Here is a 19,600-nt window from a genome sequence, read left to right on the forward strand (position 1 = left end):
CAACCTATTTTTGGAGGAAGAGCAAGTCTGGATTTTTTAGCCCACTTCACTTATCACATCACTAGTTTAGTTCCTACCGTGTGAAGAGCTTATGAGTTACTCATAAAACTTGTCGACAGTGTACTAAGAGCTGAGAAGTCGAGATTTATGTACTGGGGATTGTAAGAATTGATTTTTTTTTTTTTTTTGCCAAGAGTAGGTTTAGATGCCCATGTGCCAGTGTAGAAACAGCGGCAAGAGAAGTTGCGGAGCCTCTCAGCCATTGCGTTCTTGGCTCTCTGTTTGGCTGAGGGGAATATAGCAAATGTGGCTTAGTTACTGTCTTTAATAAATTAATATTAGAAAATTGCATTTTCTTTAATGCTGATGAATGTAATTTTATTATTGTACATTAAATGTTCCATCTGTTTGCAGGCCTGACATGTTTGAGGCAGCTGTTAAGGAAAGTTCTGCTAGAAGCCCCCAAAGTGAGTTTTGCAACTGCTTAACGTTCTAAATAAGTCTCTTTCGAGCATTAAACACGAATCAGGAGAGCTGCATGGTGGTAACGAATTCCTGAAAGGTTCATTCTACACTGTGGTTGGTTGGTTGGTTTTTAAGATGGCAAAAGCGCTTGCCAGTTAAAGTTTAAATGTAGCTTTAGCAAAGGAGGTTTAAATTTTTTAGGTTATTCACAATAATCATGCATCTAGTATATTCTTTACTACCTTTTATCAAAATGTAACAAGTAATGTGTGATTCATAGAAGTAATTCCTGTCTAGAGAAAAATTATTTGCTCCTACTACGTAGGTCACCTAAATGACAAGTGGAACTGGGTCTGCTTTGAAAACTTTGTAAATATTTGTTATTTTGCAATATTTTCTTTATATATGACATTCAAGATTTTGGGCTCTCTACGAGTGTTTTTTAAATTAGTTCTCTTACTTTTAGGAAAAAATAATTCATCTAATACAGCCAATACAGCCAGCACCACAACAAAAACAGTCGTGAACACAGCTGCAGGTGTTGAAGATCTTAACATCATTCAAGTGACTATACCAGGTGTGTACACGTTTGGTTTCACATCATACTTTTTGTGCTTATATTCTTCACGGCGTTTTTTTTAGCGTGATGAAGTTTTTTTTCTTACAGTCAAGCTGGTTTCACTGAAATACAAGTACAGTCAATAAAGAGCATAATTTAGCATTCTGTTTTTCCTGAGATGTTAAATATTTCTGTCTTTCATGATAGAAAGTCTATTTTTGTGTATTTGTGCAACTCTGTTACTGCTAAAACTAGGAACAAAGTGCCATTTTGAAGCACTCGGATCTACCTGCTTTGAGTAAACATGTCGTGATAAACAAGCTCCAGGGGGATGGGAAAAACCTGTTTAATTCTGATGCTATTCTAACAATTTCTTCTAGATGATGAAAGCGAGCGACTGTCAAAAGTAGAAAAGGCCAGACAGTTGAGAGAGCAAGTAAATGATCTTTTTGGCCGGAAATTTGGTAATTGCTTCTTCCTCCCCATTTTTACATAGGTGTGAATGCAATTAGTGTTGGTCGTATTGAAGCTACTGAATCATCACAGCGATGATCTGTATGATCATTAAAATGAACAAGTCTGACAATTGTATATGAATGTTGTGCTTTGACTTCAAAAAGAATCTTTCATGAATTATGTAGGCTGCTTGGCGTTTTAAACAAAAAAGCCCAATGCTTTGTATTCTCCCCATTCCTATTTTTCCTGTGTGAAGATGGATAAAATATTTATTTTGCTGGCTAACCGTGATTCTTCTTAGGGCTTCATAGTCCTGACATCTTAATAACTGGGACTAGAGTAGTTTTTAAAATGCAACTTAACCTTTTTGCTCTGTATAGTTTTCTTTATTTTTCCTTTGCGTAATACAGCAATAGTGACCTGACTTTCTTTACCTGAAAGTCCTTCTCTAGTGCTGTGTTGAACTGCTTTTTGTGTGCACTGCAGGAAATGCTTTCTTTTCTTTCATGTAACTCTTCCCTTAGATATCCTGTCCCACACCTTTTGTAGGGAAACAGAATCTGGGTTGTGTACGTGGCGATCTGTCAGAATCAGCGTTGTAACTAACACTCTTATAGTAACATTCGTGAGTGCAATCCAAAACATCAACACTAATGGTTTAATTATCAAGAGAATTTTCATGGTTTCGGATCTGATAGGAAGCTTGGGTTTGCCTTTGGTTTCTTAACCATCTGAGGACTTTTTCGTCAATGTAATCATAAATCTGTAGACTTGAAAATAAACATGACCCCTCTCACTTAGGTGAAGCCATTGGTATGAATTTTCCTGTGAAAGTCCCATACAGAAAAATCACTATCAACCCTGGCTGCGTGGTGGTGGATGGGATGCCTCCTGGCGTGGCATTTAAAGCTCCGAGTTATCTGGAAATCGGCTCGATGAGGAAGATTTTGGAATCAGCAGAGTTTATCAAATTTACTGTCGTTCGGTATGTGGTTGCCATCGATTAGATTGTACAGGTGCTGTGAGGGCAGCCCCGTAGCTTGAATAAATTGAGATTCCAAAGAACAGAAGCTGCAGTGCATCTGCAAATAGTGCAAGGTGCTGGCTTGCTTGGAAACAATACGTCAAGGCAAAGGAAGGCCCTGACGTTCATAGCATGGATGAAGATGGTAACTCTTTGGAGGATGTGTCCAATTTAGTATGACAAGGGGCATATTATTAAATCACATATTACAGCAACCTGTCTTTTGAGTTGAAATCTATTCGTGTTCTATGACGGAGTCCTGAGGTGTCGTGGGCCTCCCTCGCCCCTGTGTCAGATCCAGCCTGTTGGCTCTTGGCAGTAAATAATACATTTGTGGTAGTATTAATATTTTTTAAGTATTTCAGTTGTGTTAAAATTCCTGAGTTAACGTAAGCTCTTTGATAAATGTTGTGGGTTTTTTTCTTAGAAAATGAGTTTATCTACAATATTTAAAAGTACAATATTGTCCAGTTACAATATAAGTGAATTTTATTTGTATATTTGCATAGACGTATCTACACACATGGATACACAAAGTATATTTATATGCATGAAGCAGAATAGATGAAATTTTGGAATCATACTCAGAAGAAATTCAGGAATTCAAAATAAAAATTTACAAGTTTATGTAACTTCTTAAATCATAGACTGCTTCACGGCAGTCTAAAAGCTTTAATTTGTCTTCAGCTAGAGATAAATTGCTTTAATATATTTTAATAAGGGAGCTGAATTCTTGACCCTTAATCATGAAGAGTTCTATCCAAAGGGACTCTTCACTTGATACGTTTTATTTAATTGAGCTCGGAAGAAGCAACTCACTTGTTAATTCGTTGTGACTGTGGGAAGGGTTTGGACCTTTCTGTGTATGTCACTCTTTAAAATGCTGGTGAACAAACCACCGTGGCCCAGAGCTGCTGTGACGGTTCCTTCTGTTTTGTTTGACTTTCTGGTCATTTTTTAGCATGACCTGTTACGAACCATTAGGTGAGGATGCCTTGGGAGGGGAGGCTTCATGCAGTGTATTTTAGAATCAGTAATTTTTAATTTTCTTTTTAATTTATTTTTTTTTACAGCCCATTTCCAGGACTTGTGATTAACAATCGTAAGTACTTATGAAACACTGATGACAAATGTGTTTTTGTGACTTACCAAGATTCGTTTTCTACGTTTTGGCTTAGTGGCAGAGGCTCCACAGTGGTTAAGTCCTATTCTTGTCCATGTCTCTCTCATTAAAATATCCTGACTAAACATGCATGTGCATTGAAATTGAGAGCAGTGTGATAAATTTACAGAACAATATAAGATTAGCATTAACTTTGATATGAAAATACAAGATACTGATTTTGTATTTTTCAGCTGCAGAGTTCCAAAGAGATTTAGGACTCTGACTGAGCAGCAGGCTTACATGGGAGTGTCTACACTCCCAAACGGAATTAGGTTCGGATCCATGGCAGTAGCAGTTAATAAGCAAGAACTTTCCAGTAGCTGCACAGCCGTGTCCAGTTCTGCATTCTGCTGAAACCGTTAACAGTTTAGAGAAGCAGAGTGTAGTTACCTGAAGTGCCATGGCCAGTTTGGCCACGTTAATGAAATTGGTTTTGGGGAAAAAAGAAGGTCTTAGTATTTCCAGTGGCCTAAAATAAGTGTGACCTGTTTTTTTTAGATCTTATAAAAAATGAACTGCAAAACACTGTCATTACAGTGTCCCTTGTGTCATGTGCTTTCTGAGCCAAAGTCAGATCAGAAATTCAGCGGCCAAACAACCTGATGTTGTTATTTTGGCCTTATCCATCCTGAGCCTTAGCAACCCAGTGTTCGTTCATTTGCATCCAGCCACCAGTATATCCCAGCTAACGTACTGAGGTCTATGAACTGCGAGTATGAAGTCTTCTCAGGAAGATACTATAGCTAGTAACTCACACTGACCTGCTCGCCCGTCCTAGGCACACCTTCTTAGGTGGGAAAGAGATCCCTTTGTAAGAGAGAACCTTCCAGGCAGTTCCAGAGAATGGAATTAGAAGTGAAAGAATCTATTAACCTGTTGTCCATCCGGCATAACTTTCAGCCTGTCGGAACTGAGGCTAGTTAATACACTGAATAAAAACAACGTAGATATCCAATCTCTTCCATCACTGGAGGAGCAGATTGGTCATTTTAATGCAGTATCCATGTCCATTAATGATGATCAAAATTATCTGATATTGATAGATACTGAGGTGAATGATTGAAAGGCTCTGAACCTACTTACATAGGTATGATGCTTTATTCTTCTGAACATGTGAGACCTTGCAATGAAATTTTTGGTGCTTGCAGGCAAGATAGGGAATGTTTTTTCTGTAACAAAAAATTGAACTGCAGCTCAGTCAAGTGTTAGTAACCTGTTCATGCCACAAGTTTCAGGATTTGCAGATTCAAGAAGTAAGATTGCCCTTGTGTTACTTGTGGGACAGTTTTCATTGTGAAGTTAAACAGTGATTATGTCTGATCTTAGAGCTGATGGAAAAAGCTGAAGCAGAAGCACCACCAGCAGCACCAGCAGCAGCACCAGTACTACCAGGTGATGCAGAGTGTGATGCATGTCCTTGCAGAAGGGGTAGAGTATGGACTTTTGATCTTCTTGACAGATGATATTAGTCATGTCCTGGGTGTGTGCTGCTCCTGATGAGCCATTTTATTTTGACAGACGGTGTGTGATGGTGACTTGTCTAGCTATTAAATTTGAATAAACTAATAGAAAGAGCCATTGCTTCCTTCAGGCTGTGTTGTTGGCATGGTCTTTGAATTGGTTTTCACAGATGATGAGTGAGCTGAAAATAAGGATTAGTAGGGGCAGTATATGAAGCCAATTCAGTATCCATTTATCGACGTCTGCTTAATTCCAAAGTATGTGTGTGTTTCCACCAGATGCATGTTCAGCCAAGTGAAGTTTGCATGTAAGAACCTAGAATGGGGTCTTGATGGAACTTCTGCCTATTGCACAGCTCTGTAACCCCTGCTAGCCTGGGTCTAGACCGCACACGCATCACCTGTCTTACTCTGAATGGAGAACTTAGCTTTATGCTCTGAATAGCTCAAGTAAATGTAGTTGAGCAACCTCCTTTTGACCCAGCAGAGTTTCTAAATGTTCGCAGACCTTTTAAAAATGTGTATCCCAAGTTGGTGGAGTGCAGGAAAGACTTTTGCAATTGACTGAAGAAACTGTTACTCAAAGAAACTGGGAAACAAAGAGAAAACATTCGCTAAACCTTTTCAGCCTAAGGGACTCTCCTCTGGTGGAAATCATTAAAGGAAGCTACTGGCTCCTCTGTTTACATTTGGAGGTGGTGGGAGGGAGGAAAACAGCTGCTGATGGTCAGTGAACTTGCTGTAGTCTCTGTCCTGAACTCACCCGCAGTGTTAAAAAGGTTGAATGGCTTCCCCAGCACCTGTCCAGCTATAATTCATCACAGATAACAAAAATCTTTATGGAATTAAAACAGACTTTTTGCCCTCTATTCTGCACTGTCCTACTCTCCTCCAAAAACACATACTGGCACTTCCCATTCCAGGTTCTTACATGCAAACTTCACTTGGCTGAACATCTATCTGGTGCCAACACACACATGCTTGGAATTAAGCAGACGTCAGTAAACGGATAATGACAGTGACCAGACAATACCAACCAGAAGTGGTGACTTCTTTTTAAATACAGTTTTATATTTAACTGGTTTGAGTAAAGCTGGACTAAACTTGGTATATTCTGTGCAAGTGCATGTGATGTTCTGCCAGGACTTGGTGATGTGTCTGCCGCAGTGAGCCGTACTCAGAAGGGAAAGCATTAGGCAGCATAAAATAATAAATGTTTGGGTATTTTTTATATTTTGCTGCAGGCTCTATAGAGAGTTACATGCATTTATCTCAGATAATTTGAGTCTGATCATAAGAGAAGAAATGAGGCGCTTTTCTTCACGGAAAACTTAATTTCCCTAATTTTTCTAAGATACTTATCTGATTCATATTGTTGAAACTATATTCATATTCATTTGACTGTATTTTTTTCATTTTAGAGCCAGCTGAACCAAGCCAAATAAAAGTATCTGTAGGAGGTAAGTGTTTGTCTTCAGTTACTATCAACAAATATTTTTAAGTAATTTTGAACAAAGTTGCATCTTTTTTTTTTTAAAAGGAGACAGGTCAATCAGAACAAAAAAAGGTATTTTATTAGTTCCCAGGATATTTTTTCATCTGTATTAATATCATGATGCATCATCTGAAAAATACTCTGCAGAAAAAGTTATTATTCAAATAATTTTACAAAGGAGTTTTATGAATCGTTGTTCTTGGTGAGTCATGGCTATATATAGGCTTTGAGTGATTGCTCATATCCTGAGCGGTGCATCCAGTTATTCAGCGCAGTAGTTTCCACAATTTATGCAAGTGAACGATTGCCATCATCAGGAAATTTGAATGCCACGTTGGCCTGAATGTGCTGTGAGGGTGTGTTGGGGAGGGGGGAGTATTGTTGTTCTTCCAGAACTTAAGCTCTGAAAAACATCCAAGTTTCCTATTGTCCAAGAATATACTGGAGTTGTATCTTTTTCAGATGTTGATATACGTGAGACCAGGGTGGCTGTAAGTTTGCTACCCACCTTGGGCTTTTGCGTGTGGTCTTGGACTCATGAAGAATACTGAATTGACCTGAGAACTGGGCTGCTGGTGTCTGCTGTGTGCTCTGGTCCTGTAAATGCTGCCTCTGTGGTAGCCCCAGCTTGTCAGCGTGGGCCTGGACGGCTCTGGCTGCCGCTGGCGTAGGGGGTCTGGGGTGCTGCCTTTGTGCCAGGTAGTTGAGGGGGCTCTCTGATGTGTCCATAGCAGCTTAGCAGCAACGAAGCCAACAGCGCTGGGATGGAGGCTGCTGTGCATCAGCGCTTGTCATCTAAAAACTCTCAAGTTCATTCTCTAATCTTGCTTAGATTCCTCCAAAAGAGAAAGCAGCAAGTTGCAGCACTCCCGTTTTTTTTGTGTCCTTTTCCAGGGAAATGCCCTTTGTAGTCTCCATTGCTTCAGTTCCCCTGACATGTCACTGAGCTCGGAGACGAGCCAACATGCTCGACCAGAGCTACTGTTAGAGGTTCACTGAGTGTTATGAGTAGGTCTTTCTCAGAACATAGATTAATCCCATTGCAACATTCAAGACAAAAAGAAAGCAAATGTTAGAGTCATAGAAGAGCTGAGCTGCAGGTTTTAAGCTCACAGTTACTGAAAACTGAAACATCGAGTGTCTTTATAATGCCGAAGCTATGTGGGATCACTGGAATTGTTAGATGACGGAGGAGAGACAGTTATTCCTGAACAGCCTTGTGTGGAGGAAATCTAGCTATGGGTCTGTAAAGTGATGGTTTTGAAGAAAAATGAGAGCAGCCCTGAGGAAAAGGACTTGGGAGCTGGTGGATGAGAAGCTCACCATGAGCTGGCACTGTGTGCTGACAGTCCAGAAAGCCAGCCGAGTCCTGGGCTGCATCCAAAGCAGCGTGGCCAGCAGGTCAAGGGAGGGGATTCTGCCCCTCTGCTCTGCTCTCGTGAGACTCCACCTGGAATGCTGCGTTCAGCTCTGGAGTCCCCAGCACAAGAAGGACATGGAGCTGCTGGAGTGGGGCCAGAGGATGCCACGAAGATGATCGAAGGGCTGGAGCACCTCTGCTATGGAGACAGGCTGAGAGAGTTGGGGCTGTTCAGCCTGGAGAAGAGAAGGCTCCGGGGTGATCTTACTGCAGCCTTCCAGTACCTAAAGGGGGCCTACAGGAAAGCTGGAGAGGGACTTTTGACAAAGGCGTGTAGTGACAGGACAAAGGGCAATGGATTTAAACTGAAAGAGGGGAGATTTAGATTGGATATAAGGAAAAAATTTTTCACTGTGAGGGTGGTGAGGCACTGGAACAGGTTGCCCAGAGAAACTGTGGCTGCCCCATCCCTGGAAGTGTTCAAGGCCAGGTTGGATGAGGCTTTGGGCAACCTGGTGTAGTGGAGGATGTTCCTGCCTGTGGCAGGGAGGCTGGAACTAGATGATCTTTGAGGTCCCTTCCAACCCCCTAACCATTTAAAGAAAAAAAAAAGAAGAAAAAAAAAAAAGACGACAAGCGTGTTTTCAAATTTGTCATCCAAAACTGGATCAAGACCCAGTTACGAGAGGAATGATCTTGAGAAAAGGCATACAATTGCTAAGGAACACAAAGTCACTTCAGAACTAGGCTGGAAGGTATAAAATGATGATGCAGGGAAAGGGCTTGGCTTTGTAGTGATGAATTACCCCAGCCCCAAACCTTCCAGACAACTTCAGTGAAAAACCAATTTCCTTCCAACATCATATTCTCTGTTTAGAAAAAGAACAAAATCAAACTCTGAGTCACATAGGCAGTGCTATACAGGCACGAGATTTCTTTGATTTACCTCCAAGCGTCCCTGTGAACAAGAAAAGCAAAGATTTTGTAATGAAGTCTCTTGGAAATGGAAAAAAAAATCATATCAAAAGATGATGAATGCTTTAGCCAACAGGATAAAATTTCTTTATCTCTTTTTTAAGCATATCATGATGCCTTTCAATGTGATACTGTGCATCGAAGAAGAAAAATTAGCTAGGGTCAGAATTTGTTGTGGACAGATAAACACAATACCTCAAAAGCCAGTATCGAGTCGAGAAGCAGCCCTACAGATGGGGAAAAAAAAATCCAAAAAATAATCAGTGCTGTGAAAGCCAGAGTTTGTGCAATGAATGTTAATTTGGTAACTAACCCCGAAAGCACGGCTCGAGCACAAGTAGGTTCAGGCGTTGCTAGCTAGCTCTGGAAGACAGCTTCTTCGGGAACGTGAAGCAGTGGTCATGCCTGAGGTTTTGAAGTCATGGGCTCCAGACTTCCCTGTGAAGTGTTGGAAAAGCTTCACCCCATGTTGGGAATGTGCTGGGGTGGGTGGAGGAAGGCTCCGTGCTGGGGGTGGACCCAGAGGAGGGAGGAGGACTGAAGAGTGGGATGCACACCAAAGCAGCGATACGTCTGACGTCTTTTCCCTGGTTATATGTTGTTCCCTTTTTGGATTATGTTCCTTGCTTGCCCAGAGAGTATTTCACCTGCATAACAAGCATTTTAAAGTTTCATACACTTCTAATAGCAATTTTTATTTCTATTCTTAAAAAAACCTTAGAGTTTCCTAAGATCCTTTTACTTTGAAGTGAATGTGGTAATTTCTGCAGATTCAGACTGTTTTGAATACGTTTTTATTTATCATTACTAGTTTAAAATGATAAATGAATGCTTTTCATACTTTCATAATTTTTTACTGAGTAAGTACAACAGGTACAATAAATTGGTTGAGAAGTTTCCTCTTTTCTTCATTCGTTACTGCTTTTTCAACAGATACTACAGAAACAAAAGAAAATTGTCAAATAAAGCAAGAACCAGACCCAACGTGGTAGACCTCGTCAGTACTGGGTAAAAGAATTTAGTGTTTCTTGAAGTCAACACCTATCAAGGAATGACATTTTTATGTTTTGGGGTGGGGAGAAGAGGACTGAGATACAGGACTGAATGCCAGAAGGTGCAAGTCCTTGTGAATTATTTTATATGTCTCAGTTCTCACCTATAAAATGTGGGATGTTTTCATTACCTTATATGACCAAATACAACGTAAAGCAGACTGTGTCTGAATTGGAGAGGCAGGCAGTCCTAGGAAAATGTGGCCTATAAATAAAAAGGCTGATGGTAATTACATACCTCAGAGCAGAGCAAATGAAAACTGAGGGAATTAGTGTTTATGAAGAGCTCTGACATGTTTTTATGTGTTTATGGTTTTTAGTGTTTATGAAGGGCTCTGACATTTTCCCTGCCATGGCAGGGGGGTTGGAACTAGATGATCTTTGAGGTCCCTTCCAACCCAACCCATTCTATGATTCTGTGTTTGTATGGAAAAGCATTGTTGTTCTGGGTAAAGCCTGTATATTTCCAAACTGTAATTGGGCAGGACAAGAAAGATGGGGAGAGGCTGCTCAGGAGGGCCTGTTGTGATAGGACAAGGGGTAATGGTTTTAAAATAGAGGGAGGTAGATTCAGGTTGGATATTAGGAAAAAATTTTTTACCATGAGAGTTGTAGAACACTGGAACAGGTTGCCCAGAGAGGTGGTGGATGCTCCATCCCTGGAGACGTTCAAGGCCAGGTTGGATGAGGCCCTGAGCAACCTGATCTAGTTGGAGATACCCCTGTTCCTTGCAGGGGGGTTGGACTAGATGACCTTTGAAGGTCCCTTCCAGCCCTAACCATTCTATGATTCTATGACAGCTCGTCGCTATCATCACAATATTGTCTAAGTTCAGCACGCTTGGTAAAGCTGTGATGACAGACCAACTTCATTTAAAAGTTTGGGTTTTTTTCTTTTTTGTTAACTTTTATGAAAAGCTGCATCTAATTTACAATGCAAAAATGTCTGAATGTTTCTCTTATACTATTTTTAACTTCACTTATTCCTAAAAATGACATTTTTGTGGAGGTAGAGAACAGGGCTAGCGATGTGTCACATCACCAAACGTACCAGGCTGACCCACACAGTTGTGGGTCTATGTGCTTCATTCAGAGAAAATGGCAATTTTAGGCTGTCGCAGCTCTGTACTACTTTTGCCCATTTTGGGGTTTTTGGTCATACTCCAAATACTTTCCTCATTTTGTTGTGTTTGATACTTCAGTGATTTGATTGATATAAAATGGGATGCGTTTGTTTAGTGTACTGGAGCTGTAACCTGTCTAGCTTCAGAAAGAAGAAGACATGGTATTCACCATAAATTGGTGATGTCTGCTTTGGAAATATATGTTCTAAAACTGAACGTGGCAGGAGAAAATAAGTTAAAGAAAAGCTTCTGCTTTGTAGTGGGAAGTGGAGGGATACAAAGCCATCTCACTTGTCCATCCAAGGTCACGGAAATTTTGTCTGAGCAACAGCTGCATGATTTGGGGCTGCAGGTTTGGGTTTTTGGATGCTTTAGGCCATCCACTGAATTTGTGCTAAAGCAACTACTTGATCTAAACTCTTACAGAGAGCACGCAAGCTCACAATTAATCTCAGTTACTGAGAACAATATTCCGCTTCTGCGTGATTTCTGACTCTAGACCTACAGAACTCAAAAAGGTAGCGCCAGCTATCGACAACAAGATACAGAGCTGCAGTGGAACTCACTCACTCTTGTCATTTTTCTTTCCTAGTCAGAAGCAGCCAGTTCTGCGAAGAGCCGGCCGGGGCTGTCTGGAGCTGTGTAATATAACTGTATAAGAGAAGTCCCTTCTATACAAACCCTTTTTGTACTTTTAGATAGAAATGTCTACTTTTTCAGCAGTTCTGTGAATTGACTTAAAGGATGACTGTAGATTCGGAATGGCTGGTTTTACTTTGGAATATATTACAAGGACTGAATTTGATGCAGCAGTGCTGGGGAGATGACAGGGATTAAAATCCACAGGGACTTAACAGAGGCTGGCTACATTTCCCAGTGAAGCTGAATTTCACCGTACCTGAATGCATCTCAGCTTTTGTAACGAAGAAAAACTCCTGCAAGTAGTTCAGTTTGTTGATTTTACTTTGGGGAAAAAAAAAACCCAAATCATTAATTTTTGGTTCTTACTCCTTTAATGGCTGATTGGACAATAATATCTGTATATTTGAACTAATTTTTCCTATGATATCTATCACAATTCGTATGTTTTTCTTAAATAAAAGATAAACTGGTTCACTTGACCGTTAGTATGTGTTAATGAGATGGACTGTGAAACGCTCAGTATTTCAGTGTGTGGATTAGGAACCAATTTAAATTAAACCCTGTTATACTTTGTTCCATTAATGCAAAGTAGTAAGTGCATGTTTTATCAGAATATCACATGGTTTTTATATGACGGGTCTGGTGCTGCAGTCCTAACACAGGCAAACCTCGCGCAGATGTGTGCGAGAACTTTTCTCCTGAAGGCTGTGGGGGATGCCCTTCTGTTCACCCAGAACTAGTTATGGAAAACCATACTACAAGCTGCTCTAAGTCCTACTATGTCAAAAGTTAAGTCCCCTGTGGTCCTGGTTACACCCTACATCATGTAAGAGTCTCATGTACGCTTTTTTTTGACGTTTCACAAACCAGGAGAGATGTAAAGTTCTGGCTATATGATGATCTCTATAGAGAAGATACAGATCATTGTACAGGTTTCTCTTTTCTTGGCATGAGTTTGGGATGACTGCGCTATGCACAAATGGTGAACTTTATTTCCTGATTAAGAAATAAAAGACCTTTCTGATGGTTTTCATGACTGTCCATGCAGTATACGTTTACATGTGTTACAACAAATCGAAGTTCTAGCAGTAATTCTGTAGCCAGGTAGAGTGTGCTGTGGTGTAGCTATTAATTCCAGCAAAGGAAGTAAGTTCCAGTCCTGCCTTTGAGACGGAAGTGAAATCACTGAATGCCCCACCCCTGGAAGTGTTCAAGGCCAGGTTGGATGAGGCTTTGAGCAACCTGGTGTAGTGGAAGGTGTCTCTGCAGGGGGGTTGTAACTAGATGATCTTCAAGGTCCCTTCCAACCCAAACCATTCCATGATTCTATCATTCTAAATCCACCTCCGGGTGGGTGACGTTGTTCTGTCTTCAAGGAAAATCTTGAACCTTTCAGTTCATAGAATCATAGAAGGGGTGGAAATCGGCTCTGGCTGGGACGGAGTTCACTTTTTTTCCTAGCAGCTTTCTGTTGGCAGCAAGGACAAGGAGCCCGAAACATGGCTCAGAGCTGCAGTGAAGAGAGGGGGGAGGTGGGGGCTGCCCCCTCCCCAGCTCCCTGTGCAGGTGAGTGGAGCAGCAGCCAAACAGACTGCCCTGAGCTGAGCACAAGTGGAACTCAATGCCCCAAGCAGGACTGGGGAAAACCAGATGGCCCAGGTGGTGCAAGGGCCAAACTGGCCAGTTCGGGTGAGGCAGAAATAACAACCAACTGCCTCGTCAGGGCAGGAGCAATACTCACTGCCCTGCCAGCAGGTCAAGGAATTAAACCTGATGCTAGAAAGGTGCCTACAAATGTTTTTTGGTGCTGCAGGGTGAGAGAGAAGCTGGGTGGGGGCCCGGCAGCCAGCCCAGGTCAACCCCAATCACAAGGGGAATCGTGTCCCCCTTGTCCCGGCTATGCTCCCCCCTTATCCCGCCGTGCTTCTGCACTCCAGCACACTGAAAAGTCCTTGGAGTCTCACGTCCAACCACAAACATCAGCTTGCTATCAACATTCTTCTCAGAGTGAGCCTCTGAGTGAAACCTAAACACAGAGCTCTTCTAGCTGCTAAAAAGAAGAGCTGACTCTGTCCCAGCTAAAACCAGGCCAGCAGGCCAGCAGAAGCTAGTTGGGCTGAGCCGGCCTTCCAGATAACTCGGCTCCTTCCTTGGCTACTTGTGTGGCTACTTTTTTCCAACCACTTACTGTTTACTGCCCACTTCTCCTCAACTTCCATCCTCTTTCAAAGGTAATTCTCACTGGACTTTCAGGACAGATCACAGGAGTAGGCAGATATAGGAAAGAAGCAGAGGCTGGTCTGTGCCTCCTGAGCTGTCAGCTGAACTAGTACACCTTCACAGGCTGGCCAGGGCTGCGGGTGCAGTTCCTATTTGCTAGTTCTTGTTTCTTTACCGTACCCTAGGATGGGTAAGTAGGGGGTGGCAGTGCAGTCGGAGGCATTGGGCTCAGCCTGGAATGGCAAGAAGCCACCCTGACCGATGCGGTAGGGGGGCAGACTAAAAAGGAGCGCGGCGAAGGCGGCTGTGAAAGTAGCGGCCGAGAGCGGGTCACTCCAGCGTATGTGGTGGGCAAGTGTGGGCCGGAGAGCCAGAGGGCTCCGCTGCTAACGTGAGCCACAGGTCAGCAGCAGGTCCTCTTCAGAGAAGGTGACATGCAATGGTCTTTCAAAAGGGGCTTGGTAATTGCCGTCACGTGGAATCCTGTGACAGGGACAGTAGGGCCATCAGCTGCAGCTCTCCAGCAGTTCCAAGTACCACTGGAACACTTTTGGTGGCAGATGCTGTTCTGTGGGTCACGTTTGGGGTTTTTTTTTTTAAATCATTTTGTTGAGCTACAATTATTTCTTTGCAATCAGGTGACAGGATTGGCACCAGTCTTCTGTTTCTGGAGCACATCCTGACATCCTTTGCCATCCAGAGCTTTCCCCTCTGTTCCTGAGAGGAGCAATGGACACAACGGGGAACGACTCCTGTGAATAACAGCTTCAACAGCAGGCCTGGACTTTGTGAATCCCCAAGGGCAAGGGACGTGGCTGGTGGCACTCCATCCCTGGATGCTATGTGCTGACAACCTAGAGTGAATTCCAAGGCATTTCCCGACAGCAGCCGGACTTGCCCAGGTGTTTTTGATTAGACACAGAAAAACACGTTTTGTCACCCGTCTGCTACTATGCACAAGACTCTGAAAGATGACGTTGCCCGTAGAAAGATCTGACATCAGTAGGATGCTAGGTACTTGCTGGTTTTCGTCGAGTTACAGTCAGGAGAAGGGAAGACTTGACCTGATAATCCAATTCAAGGCTCTAGAAGGAAAGGAAGGTAGCCCGAGGCACAGAAAGCAGAGGGTGTCTTTGTTGGACTGCTGGCAAGGTAGCAGGGAAACAGACTGTTTTCCAAACCTGTTTCTTGACCAGTAAATTTCAACAGCAATGTTGGGCTTCCCCCAATGTTTCTGCGCTGGAGGATAGAGCTGGCTGCCCTGCGTGCTCCTGTACAGAACTCGACTTCTAAAATACACTTTTTGTGCAACAGCATCGTCTCAACTCTTTTCAAATGTCATATCCCTGCAGTCCTTGCTGAGGATATGGCTCCGCCACAAAGGATCCTCTTTCCCCCGGAGAAGATCTGCATGGAGTGGCAGCAAAGCCAGAGAGCTGGAGCGGGACTCCACAACCTGGGCAACACATGCTTCATCAACTCCGTCCTGCAGTGCCTGACGTACACGCCTCCTCTGGCCAACTACCTGCTCTCTTGAGAGCACAGCCAGTCGTGTGAGCACTTTCAGGAACATCTTGTAAATCTGTTGGGCACTTCCCAAGGACCCCCAGAAGCTGGAAGGCTTCTGCATGATGTGCATAATGGAAGCGCATGTTAATCAGGTCCTGTTAACCAGGTCCTGCATTCCTCAGGCAGTGCCATCTGGCCTGTCGCTGTCGTCAGTGACCTCACCCGTGAGTCCTTTCAGGTGCTTTTACAGGTTTTCCCCCCTTCTTGTAGGAAAGAACTACTAACATCTTCTTTCTCAGGAATAGGAGAACATTTCCAGCCTGACAGGCAGGAAGATGCCCATGACTTCTTATGCTGTACTGTGGATGCCATGCAGACAGCTTGTCTGAGCAGAAGCAGCAAGTAAGCACAAGTAAATTAGATTTTTCCATGTTCCCGAGTCCTCTGGGCTCCTTGATGTACTCCCGTCAAGAAAGCCTTATGGCCAGGGCTTTCAGACGAAGGACAACTCTTGGAGGAGACAGCTCTCTGCCTCACCCTTTCTTTCCAGCTTGGACATCTCTTCTCAAGGAACAACCATCGTGCATCAAATATTTGGGGGCTTTCTGAGATCCAGAGGTACTTTTCCACAACTATTGCTCCCCTTGGAATGGTCTGTGACCTTCTGTCTGCCTGTGATAAACAGCTGATCATGTCACTGGCATTGTAGGTATGAAGGACAAACCAGCATAGTCGGTCAACTTCCCCTACAGCTGAGCATTTTGATTTGTGCTTGAGCTGCAAAGCAGTTTCCAGTTCCTACGAGGCCTTCCTGGATGTCCCTTTGGATATAAAAGTAAGAGGGTTTATAATTGTGCTTTGAGACATCCCAAAGCCCCTGTAGCTCTCCAGAATCCATGCTTTTGGCTTAAAAACTTACACTGCGAGTGCAAGAGAGCTTGGTGGTAGCTGGCAAGTGGAATGGACTGTGTCTGTCTGGGGGAGGCCATGGCAGTGGTCTCCCTGTAGGCTCTGGCTTTAAGCCAGACAAGCACCCGTTATCCTCAGTGGTGGGTCTGCTCAGCGTCAGCTACCTGGGCCCTCTTGTCAGCTCCTCGTAAGTGTTTGGGCCAGGGCGTTTCCCCGAGCTCAGCGCTCTCCTTTCTCACTCCTCCAGGCAGCCTCATCTGTCACCGCAGCTCTGCAGGACTTTGTGACACCCGAGCAGCTGGACGGCAAAAATGCTTATAAATGTGCGTTCCCAGGCAGGTGGAGAACCACTCCTCTACGCCTTATATGCTGTCCTGGTACATAGCAGTCACAGCTCTCATGCAGGACACTATTTCTGCTACACAAAGGTAAAGAGCAACTTCCTTCCTAGCAGGGGAAAAACGTGTGCTGGGGAAGACAAACTTTCATGGCAGTGTTACTGGCAGCCAAGGTTCGGGAGGAGAAGGTCTCCTTAGGGGCTGGACTGGACGTGGTTTGGCACACTCTCAGTTCTGTAGTTTTCTGCCTGTGTTTTTGTGGAGAAACCATGCAGTTCATCTCCAGGTATCCGTGCCCTTCTTTGCAGGCCGGCGATGGACTGTGGTACAAGATGAACGATGAGTCTGTGGATGGTTGTGGCATCCACGAGGTTCTCCAAGACATTTACAGTCCATTGTGCACCCAGAGTTCTCACGTTGTGTCTGAAAACGTTCAACACTTTCACCCACAGGAAGATCTGCAAGGTGTGTACACAATTGGAGTGCAACTTCCTCTTCCTGGGGCGGGAGATTTCCCAAAGCAGGACGCTGTTTCACTAGCTGTTCACGTTGGGTTTGGGTTGCCTTTTCTGGGTCTTCCTGTTTATGTTTTGGCTTCAGGTCGGGCAGTGCCCGACACCTCCGATCTTTCTCTTTCTCAGGCTCCTTGATATTTCTCAGCCTTTCTACTTCCTCCCACAGCTCTGCAACCATGATAAGGAGATCTTCCACTGGTTGCACCTCACACAGGTGTTCTCACACTGACCATGGAGAGGCTCAGGCACTCCCCGCAGCCTGAGACGTGGACAGCTCTGTCTTTCTGTGGGAGCTCTGTCTGTGGTCCCACGTCCCTCTTGCCAGGTGCGGAGGTCTTTGCCTTCCACCGGGTGGTCACCATGGCTGAGTTCTTTCTCAGAGGGTGACAGCTGGCAACTAAACCTCCCTCTCGAGCAGCAGCCTGACTGACAGACTGACTGACTGACCGATGAACTGACGGACGGACGGACGGACGGACGGACGGACTGACTGACTGACTGACTGACTGACGAACCTCCGCGCAAACTGCCGCGCCACGAGCTGCTCGCTCGCGCTCCCTGGGCGGGTCTTTTATAGGGGGGGGGGGGGGGGCGGGACCGCCGTTGCTCCGGCAACGCCCGGGCCACGAGCGTCTCCCGCGAGAGCTGCCGGCTCCTGGGGCGGGGGGGGGCGGGCGCTTCACTCTCTCGGCGTCTCCCGACTTTTCGAGAAAAAAAAAACATTCCTATGTTATTTTTAAAAAACTATTTATAATAATAATAATACGTATTGTTAAATTGTTCAATTCTCACCCCCATTCCCCAGGGCGCGAGGGAGGGTGAGCGAGCGGCCGCGTGGCGGTTAGTTGCCGGCCAGGTTAGCCCAGGGCAGCCCTTTTTGGCGCCCCGCGTGGCACTCGAAGGGTTGAGATAAGGACAGATTTGACCGCAGTGTGCTCAAACAGATTTGCTAGGAACACTCATTATGTTTCCTTGGATGTCGCTGCCCGGAATGTCGTTCCATGTGCTCTCAGAGTTGTTTCCAGAGTTGTATTACTGAGCACCCTGTCGCCGTACGTGCTGTTTCCCAGTACGGTTGCTATCTTGAAGCGGTGGACTGGGATCCAAGGTGTCATTCCGCTGATCAGGGCTATCGCTGTGCTGTGCCATGCCGATGAAATCACGGGTGTTGGGGCCGGTTCTGTCCCTGTGTTAGCTGCCCAGGGAGCGGTGTGGCAGTCTGTGCGGAAGGGCGCGCAGGAAGGGCGCTGAAGCTCTGCCAGCTCAACCAGGGAGCGATGGTATCCACGGTCTCTCTAAGCTCTGCACCCACCACAACTGACACAGCTTCCCGGATGGAGCTCCGATGGGAACATGCTGCCCCCCGGGTGTCCGGCTGCAGGGCATGCCCTGCTCTCACCAGTCAAGCTTCGAGGCGGGGAGATGGCAGACTGGGGTCTCCCCCTCAAAGTAAGGGGTTCCCAGGGCTGATGCTGTCCCCTCTTTTCCCACAGCATATCATCTCCTTCCCGATGCTGCTGGAGCTGCTGAGACGGGGTCAGACGTGCCACTCCCTCCACGAGGGGTGCAACAGCGGGGCTACCTAGTGCCACCTCTGCATCCCTCTCCTCTGCGCCACTGCCACCCCCGGCCCTGCCAGAGGGCTGCCATCCTCACCCGTGAGTCCCCCAGTGCCAAGGGAGGGGGAGGTGGTGGCACTTCGTCCCCCAGCCAGCAACAATGTCGCTGCCTCCCCCCCTCTGGACACCGAGGGGCTGCACCTAACTTCACTTATTCCTAAAAATGACATTTTTGTGGAGGTAGAGAACAGGGCTAGCAATGCGTCACGTCACCAAACGTACCAGGCTGACCCACACAGTTGTGGGTCTATGTGCTTCATTCAGAGAAAATGGCAATTTTAGGCTGTCACAGCTCTGTACTACTTTTGCCCATTTTGGGGTTTTTGGTCATACTCCAAATACTTTCCTCATTTTGTTGTGTTTGATACTTCAGTGATTTGATTGATATAAAATGAGATGTGTTTGTTTAGTGTACTGGAGCTGTAACCTGTCTCGCTTCAGAAAGAAGAAGACATGGTATTCACCATAAATTGGTGATGTCTGCTTTGGAAATATATGTTCTAAAACTGAACATGGCAGGAGAAAATAAGTTAAAGAAAAGCTTCTGCTTTGTGGTGGGAAGTGGAGGGATACAAAGCCGTCTCACTTGTCCATCCAAGGTCACGGAAATGTTGTCTGAGCAACGGCTGCACAATTTGGGGCTGTGTCCAATTCACTTGGATACAGTGTCTGTTCCTTGGGAGCAACTTGAAATTCAGCAGATGAATTCAGAG

At 44.7% G+C, this 19,600-nt stretch overlaps 2 protein-coding genes across 5 annotated transcripts in view; both read left to right on the top strand.

Moving 5' to 3' along the window:
* Nucleotides 1-12,810, top strand: part of GTF2I (general transcription factor IIi) — a 74,744-nt gene extending 61,934 nt beyond the window's left edge. For 3 of the 4 annotated variants that reach the window (XM_086624903.1, XM_086624904.1, XM_086624906.1), the window contains 9 exons: nucleotides 415-467; nucleotides 932-1,042; nucleotides 1,405-1,488; nucleotides 2,282-2,465; nucleotides 3,578-3,606; nucleotides 4,996-5,097; nucleotides 6,551-6,589; nucleotides 9,893-9,967; nucleotides 11,728-12,810. In XM_086624903.1, the coding sequence (XP_086481029.1) occupies nucleotides 415-467; nucleotides 932-1,042; nucleotides 1,405-1,488; nucleotides 2,282-2,465; nucleotides 3,578-3,606; nucleotides 4,996-5,097; nucleotides 6,551-6,589; nucleotides 9,893-9,951 (661 nt within the window). In that variant the 3' untranslated portion in view covers nucleotides 9,952-9,967; nucleotides 11,728-12,810. The remainder of the gene's footprint in view (nucleotides 1-414; nucleotides 468-931; nucleotides 1,043-1,404; nucleotides 1,489-2,281; nucleotides 2,466-3,577; nucleotides 3,607-4,995; nucleotides 5,098-6,550; nucleotides 6,590-9,892; nucleotides 9,968-11,727) is intronic. The other variant, XM_086624905.1, reaches the window with a different exon arrangement.
* A 1,373-nt stretch (nucleotides 12,811-14,183) lies between these two features.
* On the top strand, nucleotides 14,184-17,655 carry LOC147527291 (ubiquitin carboxyl-terminal hydrolase 42-like). The gene is made up of 7 exons (XM_086624893.1): nucleotides 14,184-14,187; nucleotides 15,659-15,730; nucleotides 15,806-15,908; nucleotides 16,057-16,124; nucleotides 16,259-16,341; nucleotides 16,663-16,738; nucleotides 17,594-17,655. The coding sequence occupies exons 1-7, from the start codon at nucleotides 14,184-14,186 to the stop codon at nucleotides 17,653-17,655; spliced, it is 468 nt and encodes a 155-aa protein (XP_086481019.1).
* The last annotated feature ends 1,945 nt before the right edge of the window (nucleotides 17,656-19,600 follow it).

This window comes from Tauraco erythrolophus, chromosome 21 (assembly GCF_009769465.1).
Source record: "Tauraco erythrolophus isolate bTauEry1 chromosome 21, bTauEry1.pri, whole genome shotgun sequence".
NCBI lineage: Eukaryota > Metazoa > Chordata > Aves > Musophagiformes > Musophagidae > Tauraco > Tauraco erythrolophus.